This window comes from Somniosus microcephalus, chromosome 5, assembly GCF_052327205.1.
Source record: "Somniosus microcephalus isolate GS21.2 chromosome 5, FLI_Smic_1.0, whole genome shotgun sequence".
NCBI classification, from domain to species: Eukaryota; Metazoa; Chordata; class Chondrichthyes; order Squaliformes; family Somniosidae; genus Somniosus; species Somniosus microcephalus.
Window position 1 is genome coordinate 121,759,696 of NC_140991.1, and position 13,742 is coordinate 121,773,437.

Consider the following 13,742-nt stretch of genomic DNA (forward strand, 5'->3'; position numbering starts at 1 on the left):
CACTATGGAGGTGGAAGTAGGTGGTCTTTGTGATGCAGAGGATGTGGGAACAGAAGCTCAGCTCAGGGCCAAATAGGGCGCTGAGATTGTGATCAGTCTGGTTCAACATGAATGGTGGCCGGGAAGGGGGATGGAAATGGTGACAAGAGCTTTAGAGATTGTAGGGGTGTTGAAGATGTTGACTTCAATCTTTGCATCGTTTATTTGGAGGAAACTGCAACTCATCCAAGATTGGGTGTTGGACAGTCTGACAAAACAGAGACAGTGGAAGGGTCGAGAAAGTGGTGGAGAGGTAGAACTGGGTGTCATCAGTGTCCATATGGAAGCTGACCCCATGGCCTGGATATTAACAGGGGCAGAGTACGTAGGCAGGGGGTGCGGGGGCAGTGGAGTTTTGGATGGGAAACCCATCCGAGTTTCCCCACATGGCATGCGTCTTTTGTCCTTGATAGGTTTCCCGCCTGGAAATCAGCCTGACTGACAGGCTTGGCTTCCAGTCGGGCGGGGAGAACTCCGGAACAGGGCGCAGCAGCAGGAAGATCCGATCCATAAACCGGGGGGGGGGGGGGGGGGGCAGTTCTCATCCTGGGGGTCCGATCCCCTACACCAGGGAGATCCGATCCCTGACACTGGGCGGGTCCGAACTCGGGGGTCCAATCCCTGATCACAACGGTGGGGGGGATCTGATCCCTGACCCCGGGGGGGGTCAGATCGCTGATCCTAGGGGCTCTTTGTTTTGGGGGCGTGGGGTTCCGGTGGGGCGGGAGCTTGGGGAGCCGGGGGGAAATACTCCTGCTCCTCCTGGTCCACAAGCAGTGCTGTAAAGGCTCTCACCTTCTCCCTGAAGCTGCAAAGCAGGTTAAATCAGAGGCTGCCAGCCTCATGAAAATATTTACATTTCTAACCTGCCTCCTGGGAGTGAGTTGGCTGCCTGTCCCTTGTCCCGTCTCCGTTAAACTCAGACACAAAGGGCAGGATTTTCATTGAGCCATGGAGGCGGGATTGGAAGCGTGTGGGGGGTTAAAATCGCCAAAACTGGCGTGCAGGACCCCCCCCTGCCAGCCGGCCTGGTTCCCGACTCTGAGCAATTTTAACTCAGGCGTGTCTGATGGTCCCGACTCCGTCCCGCATCCATCAGGCGGGACTGGTCATTAAGGCCCTTAACAAGCACTAACTGGCCTCTATAATCCTATTTTAAAAGGTCCTTGCGACTTTAACCCTTTTCCCACGTGAAACACGCCTGGTGGGAAACACGAATGTGAAACCTGGCAGGAGCACTATTGGATTGCTGACTATCAACTGCAGGTCAACCATTAAAGAGGAGATTTGATCAGCCATCATTTGCAGGTGGCAGGACTTAGTGGTCTCAGGTCTGGGGCAACATTTAGAAGGTTTAACCACACCTGTGGAAGGTTGGAGCCTCATACCCATCTCCAGTGTGACCTCCTGGGAAACCCCTCTCGCCACCTTCACTCAGCGCTTCCTCAACGGAGGCATATACCAGAAGCATGGGAGCCATTTATTTCCTTCCCATCTGGGCATTAGAGGAGCTCGAGCACCAACCGCGGCACCAGCAGAACCAGGAACAACAGCAGCACCAGCAACAGCAACAGCAGCAGGAGCGCCAGGCTGCTTCTCACCCACCTGAGGCTGCACAGGCCAGAAGGGGCCAGCGCCTGGAAGTCCATCGGCGCAGGAGATACCCCCCAAACAGGGTCTACAGATGCAGGGTCAGCTATCTCAAAATGTCTGAGCAGCAGTGCCAAAGGCGGGTCCGACTTAGACAAGCATTATCAGTGGCCGTCAAAGTCACCACCACGCTCAACTTTTTTGCCTCAGGCTCATTCCAGGGATCAGCAGCAGACATCAGCGGCATCTCCCAGGCGGCCGCACACACTTGCATCACGCAGCTAACCGATGCCCTCTTTGTCCTCGCGCACAATCACATCCATTTCACCAAGGATCGAGCAAGTGTCACGGCGCGAGCGGTTGGATTAACTCACCTGGCAGGCTTTCCAAGGGTGCAGGGCGTCGTTGACTGCACACATGTGGCCCTTAAGGCACCCCATCGCAATCCGACGTATTTTTGTCAACCACAAGGGCTTCCACTCCCTTAACGTTCAGCTGGTGTGTGACCACAAGAAGGAAATTTTGCATGTTTGTGCCATGTACCCTGGCAGTTGTCATGACTCCTTCATACCGCGCCAGTCTAGTGTGCCTCCGCTATTCAGTCCGCCAGACCAACTTAACGGATGGCTACTTGGAGACAACGGCTATCCCCTGAGGACGTGGCTAATGGCGCCGTTGAGGAGACCATCCAACGAAGCTGAGGAGAGCTACAACTCCAGCCAGATGTCCACCAGAGCCATAATCGAGCAAACCATCGGTTTGCTGAAGATGCGCTTCAGATGCCTGGATAGATCAGGTGGAGCCCTGCAGTACTCAGCAGCCAGGGTCTCCAGAATCGTCGTGGTTTGCTGTACACTTCACAACATGGCATAGCGTCGTGGCTTGCAGATTCCTGAGGACCAAGTGGCTCCTCACATATCCTCCTCAGATGAGGAGGAGGAGGAGGAGGGCAAAAACGAACAACCTGCAGAGGCCCATCAACCAGCGGCAGCATTACGCGAGAACATTGCTGCCCGGGATGCAAGGAACGTACTCATCCTGGCCAGATTTGCTTAGCCTAGTCAAAGAAACACTTTTGCCTTGCATCTTCTTACCAGAGCATTGACAATGGCCAAGAACCAGAGGATTCCTAGCACTCTGACCACCATACTGACAGTTGCAAGTATGCCTAAGCCCTCAATGTGGAAGTCCCAATAGCGAAATGACAGACGATACAACTGCAACATTTGCCATCAGAATTTTTATGTACATCAACGAAGTGATGGCATTTTTGCAGTAAACACAAAATTGCACCCAAGTGACTACCCTTGTGACTATTTGTGCAGAATTTTCCTCTTACACGTGCTCCTACGTGGTGCCTCCCCTGTGGCTTCAGCAGATGTGGAGGCCCCTTGCTCACTTTGCTGCTGCTCCTGTCTCGACACCTTTGGTGGGCGTCCTCTGGGGTGGCGAGCCTGTGAGGGCTCGTCAACAGTCTGCTGCTCCTGCGGCTGTGCAGGGGTTGAGAAGCCTATCTCACTTGGGTGTGGACTCCGGTGGGGCTCTGACCGAGGGCTCTGCAGTGGCATGGAAGTGTGAGCGCTTGGAGAGGAGCCTCCACTTCCTTGAGGTCTGCCACCAACCTCCCTCTCATGGGTCAGGTCCCCCTCAGCACCTGCAAGTGGCTGGAGAGCACCTTGCTGCACATCAGGGGGGCCATGGGGACCCGTATCTGCAATGGCAGTCCTACTCAGAAGGACTTCCATGAAGGTCTGGTTTCTCTGCTCAGTAGATGCCCATCGCTCCTCAAGAGATGTCATTCTATTCTGAACAATGACCATGTTTTCCATACCCTGGCGACTAAGCTCCTCCATGGCCGTAGCCATCCTCTCCTCTACCGTAGCCATCCTGTCCTGTACGGTAGCCATCCTTTCCACGGAGGTTACCATCCTTTCCGTGGTGATGCGTTCATGCGCCAATGACTCCACAAAGGCTCTGGTCATGGTCGCTATGGACTCCTCCATTCGCTCCACACTTGCAGCGACCCTACAGACAAAACCTGCCAGAGACTCCTGCATCTGTTCCTGGAGTTCCATCACTGCTGATCTCATGGATGGACCCAGATGCAGAGGGTCAACATGCTGCTGAGCCGAGCTGGCAGAGTCCTGCGCCCTCCGACTAGGACTCTCCATGGCTGTCCCTGTCTCCACAATCTACTGATGCTCACTTGTGAGCTGTGATACACCAGGTGACAACTCTACTCTATGTCCTGAAGGTCCCACCGAGGTGTGAGTGTCTGCGCTGGTGCTGGGTGTGCAGATTTCTGGTGACGCTGCGCCCTCAGAGGTTGCAGCTTCCTCTGAGGAGCCTGGCTTCCTCTGAGGAGTCGGCTGCTCAGCCTCTTCACAGATCACAGAATCACAGAAACCACACAGTGCAGATAGAGGCCATTTCGGCCCATCGAGCCTGCACCGACACATATCCCACCCGATCCCCGTAACCCCTACACCAACACATATCCCACCCTATCCCCGTAACCCCACGTATTTAATCCCCCTAACACTAAGGGTCAATTTATCATAGCCAATCAACCTAACCCGCACATCTTTTGGACTGTGGGAGGAAACTGGAGCACCCGGAGAAAACCCACGCAAACACGGGGAGAATGTGCAAACTCCACACAGACAGTCACCCGAGGCCGGATTCGAACCCGGATTCGAACCAGAGATTTACATGGTGCTTGCAATGATTTCTCTCCCCCTCTCTGTATGGCTGTCATACACTTTCTCTTGATGTCATCTTTGCATCTGTTCACCTGTAATTGTTTCTCTCACTCTTTCTGCAAGTCTTTTTCATTCATTGAGTTAATCTCAAAGTTTGTCTCTCCTTCTCTCTATCTCTCTTGGCTGAGTTGTGATGTCACTGCAGTTGAATAACCTGCTGATAGTCACTGTTTAGGCTCACATATGAAGAATGCCCACTATTCGAGGACATAAAGGTGGCTGGCTCCCGTGTTACCGCAACCCAGAAAAAAGTCAGCATCTTCGAAGAGAGGATAAAGTTAAAGAAAAATAAAAGAACATAAGTGTATCATGATAGAAAACAAGTTCTACAGGACAGACAATTCCTGGCTGTTCCATAAATTGAGGCTGCCCAAAACTGGCCAATTAGGAGACAAGGTCAAGAGTTTTCGCTTTGGGTGCAATCGGCGATCCGGGTGCAAATTGCACTAGTTTTAATGTGTTTTTTTTAAACTCAAGTTTCTGCTCAAACAAATTTTCATATCGCCGAAATGTAAAATCTTCCATGAACCAGTGCAATCGGGCAGCGTTTTAGAACATTAATTTTTTATTTTAAAATTTTGCATTAAAAATTATGCCGTAATATATTTCACAGAGTCATAGATACAGCACAGAATGAAGCCCATCGTGCCTGCGCCGGCTCTTTGATAGAGCAATCCAATTAATCCCACTCCCCTGTTCTTTCCCCATAGCCTTTTAATTTCTTTCCCTTCAAGTAGTAATCCAATTCTCTTTTGAATGTTACTACTGAATATCTTTCCATCACCCTTTCAGGCAGTGTATTACAGATCACAACAACTCACTGTGTAAAATAGTTTTTCCTCATGCTGCCTCTGGTTCTTTGGGCAGTTACCTTAAATCTGTGTCCTCTGGTTACCAACCCTTCTGCCACTGGAAACAGTTTCTCTTTATTTTGAACATCTCTATCAAATCGCCTCTTAATCTTCCCTGCTCTAAGGAGAACAACTACAGCTTCTCCAGTCTCTCCACATAACTGAAGTCCCTCATCCCTGGTACCATTCTAGTGAATCCCTTCTGCACCCTCTCTGAGGCCTTGACATCCTCCCTAATTGAACACAATTCTCCAGCTGAGGCCAAACCAGTGTTTTATAAAGGGTTAGCATAACTTCCTTGGTTTTGTACTCTATGGACAGGATTTTCATTGGGCCGTGGAGGCGGGGTTGGAGGCGTGTGGGGGGTTAAAATCTCGAAATCGGGGGGCACGAACCCATCCCGCCCCCAACCCGCCTCCATGCCAGTTTCAAAGGAGGCGGATACCTGACCTGTGCTGAGAGCCGCCTCCCCGAGGCGGGAAGGGGATTAGTGCCAATTAACTGCCTGTTAACAGGTAGTTAACAGGCAGTTTTTAGCCTAATCCCTATTTTTATTCCCGAAGTGTGGGATTCCCGACGGCTCCAAACCACGCCAAGTTAGCGAGGCGGACCGTGGGGCTTGGAGGGTTCGAGATGTCCGGTGTTCAGGTGAGTGATGGGTGCATGAGTGCAGAGGTAAGTGTGTTTGGTGTGTGTAAAGTGTTTAAAGAAGTTTTACTTACATTTACTTGCCTTTACAGCCTTCCTTCCTTCAGGTCTCGGGAGTCCCTCATCTCACCGGCACAGAAAGCAGAATGGCCGCGAGCTGTCAAAAGTTGCAGCATTCAGCTTTCTGTTCTGGAGAGATCTCTAAATCAGCCTGAGTACAGATTGTCAGTGTTTGACAGCTTCAAAGAGCTGTCAAATGCTGATATTTCATCTGTCAAAAGCTCTTGACAGATGAAATGTCAATCTGTGACATCACCTGTTGCCGGGTGGCCCTTAATTGGCCTGCTGAGCCCGCTGGGCGAGCTCAACAAGGTCAATCAAGTGAAAATCGCGTGGGTTGGCACAACTCGATGGAAGCGGGACTACAACCCCGAAAGTTGTAGTCCCGCCTCCTACACGCCTCCAGTATCAAAATCCAGCCCTATGTCTCTATTAATAAAGCCAAAGATCTGATATGCTTTTTTAATATCCTTCTCAACTTGTCCTGCCACCTCCAAAGATTTGTGTACATACACCCCCAGGTCTCTCTGTTCCTGCACCCCCTTTAAAATTTAATCATTTTGTTTATATTGCCTCTCCTCATTGTTCCTACCAAAATTTATCACTTCACACTTCTCTGTTAAATTTCATCTGCCATGTGTTTGTCCATTTCACCAGTCTGTCTATGTCCTCCTGAAGTCTGTTACTATCTGCCTTATTGTTTACTACATTTTCAAGTTTTGTATCATCTGCAAACTTTGAAATTATATCCTGTATACCCAAGTCCAGGTCATTAATATATATCAAAAAGAGAAGTGGTCCTAATATTGAGCCCTGAGGAACACCAGTCTGAAAAACAATCATTCACCACTACTCTCTGCTTTCTGTTCCTTAGCCAGTTTTGTATCCATGCAGCCACTGTCCCTTTATTCCTATGGGCTTTAATTTTGCTAACAAGTCTATTATGTGGTACTTTGTCAAAAGCCTTTTGAAAGTCCATATACACAACATCAACTGCACTACCCTCATCAACTCTCTCCAATACTACATCAAAGAACTCGTTCAAGTTAGCCAATCATGATTTGCCTTTAATCTTTCATTTATTAGCCTGTACTTTACTAAATGCCAATTCTTTTTGTCCCGGATTAATGTCTCTAAAAGTTTCCCCACCACCGACATTGGGCTCACTGGCCTGTAGTGCCGGGTTTATCCCTCTCCTTTTTTTAAAAACAGGGGTGTAACATTTGCAATCCTCCAGTCCTTTGGAACAACCCAAATATCCAAGAAGGATTGGAAAATTGTGGCCAGAGCTTCTGCAATTTCTACTCTTACTTCGCTCAGTAATCTAGGATGCATCCCATCCAGACCGGGTGGATTTTCGACTGCCAACCTTTTAAGTACCTCCTCTTTATTTATTTTTATCCTAATTTAAGAGTGGTAACTTGGTGCAGTTTTATTAATACAGCTGAAAATGGGTTTATCAAAAAAATAAGCATTTTTAATAAATGTCTAGTCCATCGTCTGTGAGTAACCCAATTTTAAATAACTGAAAAGACTTTAAAAAACTATACTGAACCATTTACTAGTTACACTGGTGTACAGTAGTCAGCTTTTTAGTAAATAAAAAAAAAGATATTTAAAAGCTTTTAAAACATGAGTATTAGTGTTCTTGCATCTAAAAGGTTTAATTTTAAGAACCTCCTCGAATGGGCGCAATTAGCAGAAACTCACCATGCTGATTAATTCAAATCTGGGAGCGTGGCCAGTTTTGTGGGCGGAGCTGGCTTCTAGTGCTAAAGATCGTGGAAACGCGATTTGCGCTCAACATAATTTGCGCTCGATCTTTTGCGTTTGGTTGGCCGATTTCAGGCGAAATGCACTGAAAAAACCAGTGCAACCTACTGGACATTCCTGCCCAAAGCCCTTTTTAAACATTCTCATTTCGTTCATATAGCATGGCAACATATTCAGACTTACATTTTCACCTCTTGATGCAGCTGTTTTTTTGTCCACTGTGGTGCTTTTATTATGCCATATAACAGGAGATGTTCATGCACTGTTAAGCTCTCAAACAGCACATCATGTTGCAGACACACTCCCAACTCTTCCCTAATGACTGACATATCTCGATTCATATTCCTTCCATTTACATAAACAGCCCCAGAGCTGGGCTGGTGCAAGCCAGTTAACATTGACCTATGCAGTAGGCAAAACACAATACATTACTTTAGGGTACATTTCATATATAAGGGTTAACAGACCATAAAGCAGCAATAAACTATTTATCAATAGCTCAGTAATTTACAGGTTTTCATTTGTGCAATTCTTCTTCATCACAAATTTATGTATGTTCTGTTTATACCCCAAAGAGTTCTGCGTTTTTTGAAGGGATGGAAGAAATTTGAGGAATTTTAATCTAATGTAAAAATGTATTTGGCATTTATCAACAGAATCTGCAGGGGAGTTGTTTCATCAATGCCAGAATTAATTTCCTCAAATTACTTTTAGAAACTATGGCCACTAAAATCTGCAGTTTACGATCCCAGCAGTTACAACAGGATTGTGCCGCCTGATGCCCTCCAGCGCTGGAGTCTGCAGGGTTGGGGGACTCCTAATTTGCCTGGTTCATCTCCGGCATCCACCTGTCCTGCCAAAGAGAGCCAATCTTCTGGGATCCAGGCTGCTTTCCTCATCTCACCTGGCATACCAGCTTCCAGCAATATGCCTGGTCCTGAATAAATCAGAAAAGCAGGAATTCCTGGCATAGAGCATTTCTATCCTTGGATCCACCCACCAGATTACATTTGCCTTGTAAGGGCCCCCCAGAGATGCTGCCCCTTACAAGGCCCGTCAGAAAACCCTGGAAATAGCAGAGACTCGGTGCAACTGGGTCCCTGCTATTTTCTGGTGGGTTCTGCTGGTCTCCTTTGGGTTTTTGGGGCCTGGGTCAATACCATAACAAAAAATTTACATTGATGTTGTCCCTCATGTCAAAGTTTGTTCAGAATATATTAGAAGTGACATATATTTCCATTTAAAACTTTAACATATAATTGTGTGATGGACTTCTAATTGGTCCAAAACAACCATGTTGGATCCGTGATTCAGAGGATATGCTGTTATTAAATAATCACACGGATGCTGTACATTAACAATAAACAGGTTTTTACTGGAGGAGGGTAGTCTCAAGACTGGGGGTACAGAGGCATGCGCAAAGCTTATATACCGGTGTGGTCACTGCCGGTACTACAGTATACAGGAGCTGTAAAAGTAGTTCTGACTTAAAGGCACATACACTACAATTCCTCCCCTTTTAGATTAGTAGTACCCCTAATATTCAAATAACAATTAACATTTCAACATGTACATTAAACAACAAAAGTCCATTTATAGATTCAGTCTTTGGGGCGGCTTCCTGACCCTTTCGGGATAGCGCCTTTCCGGAGGTTCTTGTTCTTGGTGCAGAGGCGATTCTGACCCCTTTTCATCGGGTTCCACTGCTACTGGGTCTGAAGTAGATGCTACCGGTATGTCGGGTTCATCCCCAGGTACTCGAGACATGGGGTTGACGCGTTCCTGTGACACTAAGATCTGATCCCCGACATCCACTGTGTACATTAATGGCCCCTGCCTTGTACATATCGTTCCGGGTTGCCATTTCTCTGTTCGATAGTCACGGGCCAAGACTGGCTGCCCTACATTGAAGCTCCTTGTCGGCTTCTCATTGATGTGCTGGAATTGTTTGTCCTCAACATTTCTTCGCACATTTGGTCTGAGCAAGTCCAGACGAGATCTCAACCTTCGGTTAAATAACATCATGGCCGGGGTCTGGTTGGTAACTGCATGTGTCACGTTTCGGTAGGCTAATAAGAAATTGTCCATCTTATGCTGTAGTGGAATTTCATCGTCGCACATGGCCTTTATCGCCTTCTTAAAGGTTTGTACGAACCTCTCAGCCAATCCATTTGTGGCTGGATGATACGGGGCGGATGTGTAATGCCTTACCCCATTCCTTCTCATAAATTTTTGGAACTCGTCGGACACAAACTGTGGTCCGTTATCAGAGCAAATCTGCTCTGGCAACCCGTTTCTGGCAAATATGGTCCGTAGGACTGCAATTGTTTTCTCTGTAGTGGTTGAAGACATTTTTATCACCTCAGGCCACTTTGAATGAGCATCCACTGCTATTAAGAACATTGAGTCCATGAATGGACCAGCGAAATCAATATGCACCCGTTGCCATGGAGAGGAGGGCCACTCCCATGGGTGTAGAGGGGCATGTGGTGGTGCATTTTGGACCTTCTGGCATCCTAAGCAGCTCTTAGTTAGGTCTTCGATTTGTTGATCGATTCCCGGCCACCACACATAAGCCCTAGCAAGGCTTTTCATTTTCACTCCCCCCAGATGACCTTCATGTAGCTCTTTTAGCACTCTCTCCCTTAACTTGGGTGGAATCACCACTCTGGATCCACACATCACTATCCCCTGGCATACTGACAGCTGTTCTCTTCTGGATGAGAATGCTGGCAACAGTGAGTCGCCATGTGATGGCCATCCCCTCACCATCAATTCATATACCCGCGACAGCATCGGATCATTGCGGGTCTCCTTCTCTATATCCGCGTTTGTTACTGGCAATCGTTCAATTATTGACGAATAAAATATCTCGATAGGGTCCACTGCTGGTGCTTCCTCCACAGTAGGCAGTGGCAGGCACGATAGCCCATCAGCGTTCCCATGCTGTTTCGTGCCTTTATATTCTATTTCATATTGATTCGCCCCTAGAAACAGGGACCATCTTTGTAACCGCTGTGCAGTCATCACTGGAACGCCCTTTTTAGGATTAAAGATGGAGACAAGTGGTTGGTGGTCAGTCAGCAAGGTGAACTTCTGCCCATGCAGATAGTGGTTGAATTTTTTTACTCCCCATACTAGGCTGAGGGCCTCCCTGTCAATCTGGGCGTAGTTGCGCTCGGCTGAGGTTAGTGACCGAGACGCAAAGGCTACTGGCCTCTACAACCCGTCTGGGAATTTGTGCGACAGCACCGCTCCAATACCATAGGGTGATGCATCACATGCCAAACGAATTGGTAGTGCTGGGTTGAAATGGGCCAACACCTCTTTTGATGTGATCAATTCTTTACACTTCTGGAAAGCTCGTCTACGTTCGTCATCCCACTTCCATGGTACCCCTGTTTGCAGTAGGGTGTTCAGTGGGTGTAATACCGTAGACAAATTTGGTAAGAACTTGTGGTAGTAGTTTACCAGCCCGAGGAACGACCTCAGTTGTGACACATTTTCTGGTGCTGGAGCCTTGACTACTGCCTCAATCTTGTCAGGGGACTTATGTAACCCCTCTTCATCGATGACGTGGCCACAATACGAGATCTGTTTCTGGAAAAACTCACACTTGTGCCGATTAGCTCGTAGCCCATACTCCTTTAATCTGGTGAGCACCTTCTCCAAGTTGGCGAGGTGATCACTGTCATTTTCACCCGTGACCAAGGTGTCATCCAAATAACACTGGGTCCATGGAATCCCTTGCAGGACTTGATCCATTGCCCTTTGCCAAATAGCCGGAGCTGATGCTACTCCAAACACCAGCCGGTTGTATTGATAGAGACCTTTATGAGTGTTGATCGTAAGGTATTGTTTCGAAGCTTCTTCCACCTCCATTTGCAAGTACGCCTGGGCTAGATCAATTTTGGTGAAGTGTTTACCTCCAGATAGCGAGGTGAAAATATCCTCAATTCGTGGAAGCGGATATTGTACCGTGTGAAGGACTGGGTTCACTGTCACCTTAAAATCCCCACAGGTGCGGACTTCTTTGGTTCCCCAGGCGTATTACGCAACGACCTCTTCATTACAGGAACGATGGGTGTAGCCCACTCGCTCCAGTCCACTTTGGACAGTACTCCTGAACGTTCCAACCCTTCCAGCTCTGCTTCAACAGCTGGTCTGATCGCATAAGGCACTGGTCTGGCCTTCAGAAACTTTGGGCTTGCATTTTCCTCTATTTTAATCATTGCTGTTATTCCTTTAAGTGTTCCTAGTCCCTCCTGGAACACTTCTTTTGCGTCAGTTAGCATTTTTGACAGTCGTCCAGGTGTGACGTCGTCATCCTTTTTGGCCTCAACCTTCAGTGCCTGTATGGAATGCCAATCTAATTGTATCTTCCGGATCCATTCACATCCTAACAGTGGTGGTCCTCCATCTGGCAATACATATATATCCATTTTAGGTATTTCCTGGCCTTTATATGTCACTTTCACCCTTATTTTTCCTTTGGGGTAGACTTTTTGCCCCGTATACGTCTTCAAGACAATCTCTGTAGCTTTCAAGGGTATGTGTGATTTATGACTGTTAGAGCTGACCCTGTGTCCAATTCCATTTTCACTTGGACTCCGTCTATCTTGAGTGTAACCCAGATAGTCTGGTGATCCTCCATTTCGGTTACCTTATGTAGTTTCAGACAACCCAGCTCCTTGCTTCCGGAGTCTGTGTCACTTTTCTGTTCGTCTGAACCACTGTCCATCACCTGGTGTACCTTTTTGTACTTCTGCTGTGGAGATTTCTTACTGTTGGTTTTCTTCCCAGACCTGCAGACTCTTGCTATGTGTCCTGCTTTCCCACACTGTCTGCACACTTGGTCCTTGAACCAACAATCTTTCTGGTCATGTGTTGTTCTGCCGCAGCGATAGCACTTCCCTGTTCCATAGGTCATTTCGTTGGTGCCATATTCTTGCGGTCTCCGTTGTATCTCTGCAGCGCCCCTTGTGGCTACTTCGTGTGATACTGCCATATGGAAAGCTTTGTCCAGCTAAGGTCCTTTTCTGATAGAAGCCGTTTCTGGGTTCCTTCACTTTGTAGCCCACACACAAACTTGTCCCTTAACGTGTCTGCTAGTCCCGCTCCAAACTGGCAGTATTTCGATAGCTTGCGCAGTTCCGTTAGGTACTCAGCATTGCTTTCGTCTTTGTGTTGGTTCCTTTTATGGAACTTAAATCGTTCTGCTATCAGCAGCGGTGTGGGGTTTAAGTGGACCTGTAGGATTTCTACTATGCTTTCAAAATTCTTGTTTACTGGCTTCTCTGGGGTTATTAGATTTCGCAGTAACCCATAAGTTTTTGCACCCATGGAATATAACAGAACCAGTGCTTTATTAGCATCTGGCACTTCCTTCGCCCTGCAGTACACCTCAATACGTTCCACATATGTCGCCCAATCTTTGACTTCATTGTCGAACGTAGAGATGTACTGCCACTCTTCGGCATCCTTGGGTGTGAGTTAACTGTTAAAAATGGCGCCTCCCGCGCTCCCCCTTCTTCTCCGCTGGCACAAAATGGCGTCTCCCGCGCTTTCCTTCCTTCCCGCGCTCGCCCTTCTTCTCCGCTGCAGCTTCTAAAAATGGCGTCTCCCGCGCTCTTCCTCCTTCTCCGCGGCTCAATGGCGTCACCCGCGCTCCCCTTTCTTCGCCCCGCGGACCCTGTTCAGCCCGTGAGCCCTGGCTGTGCTCTGCACGTTCTTCTTTTTATATTTTTCGACGCCGCTCAGTCTAGAACCCGGCTGTTTCTTTACCCTCTCTCTCTCTGGTTTGTTTCCTTTTTCTCGACGCCGCTCGGTGTTCAAACCCCGGCTGCGCCCTGCGCTCTTCACCCTCTGTCTTACCCCGTCGACGCTGCTCGGCTTTCTCTCCGCCGTTGGTCGGCTCCAGCCGCCGCTGCTCGGGAAGGGTCTGCGCTGGACCTGTCGTCGGTCTCTTGCTGCTCGTCGTGGCTGGGGAACCAAGCCCGGCTCTCCACAGCCTCCCCTG

At 48.2% G+C, this 13,742-nt stretch overlaps 1 protein-coding gene across 1 annotated transcript in view; it reads right to left on the reverse strand.

Moving 5' to 3' along the window:
* The window catches only part of LOC147117285 (ATP-binding cassette sub-family A member 13-like), a 250,509-nt gene that overhangs the window by 127,359 nt on the left and 109,408 nt on the right, over nucleotides 1-13,742 (reverse strand). The window contains exon 21 of the mRNA XM_085988134.1: nucleotides 7,907-8,125. Within this exon, the coding sequence (XP_085844260.1) occupies nucleotides 7,907-8,125 (219 nt within the window). The remainder of the gene's footprint in view (nucleotides 1-7,906; nucleotides 8,126-13,742) is intronic.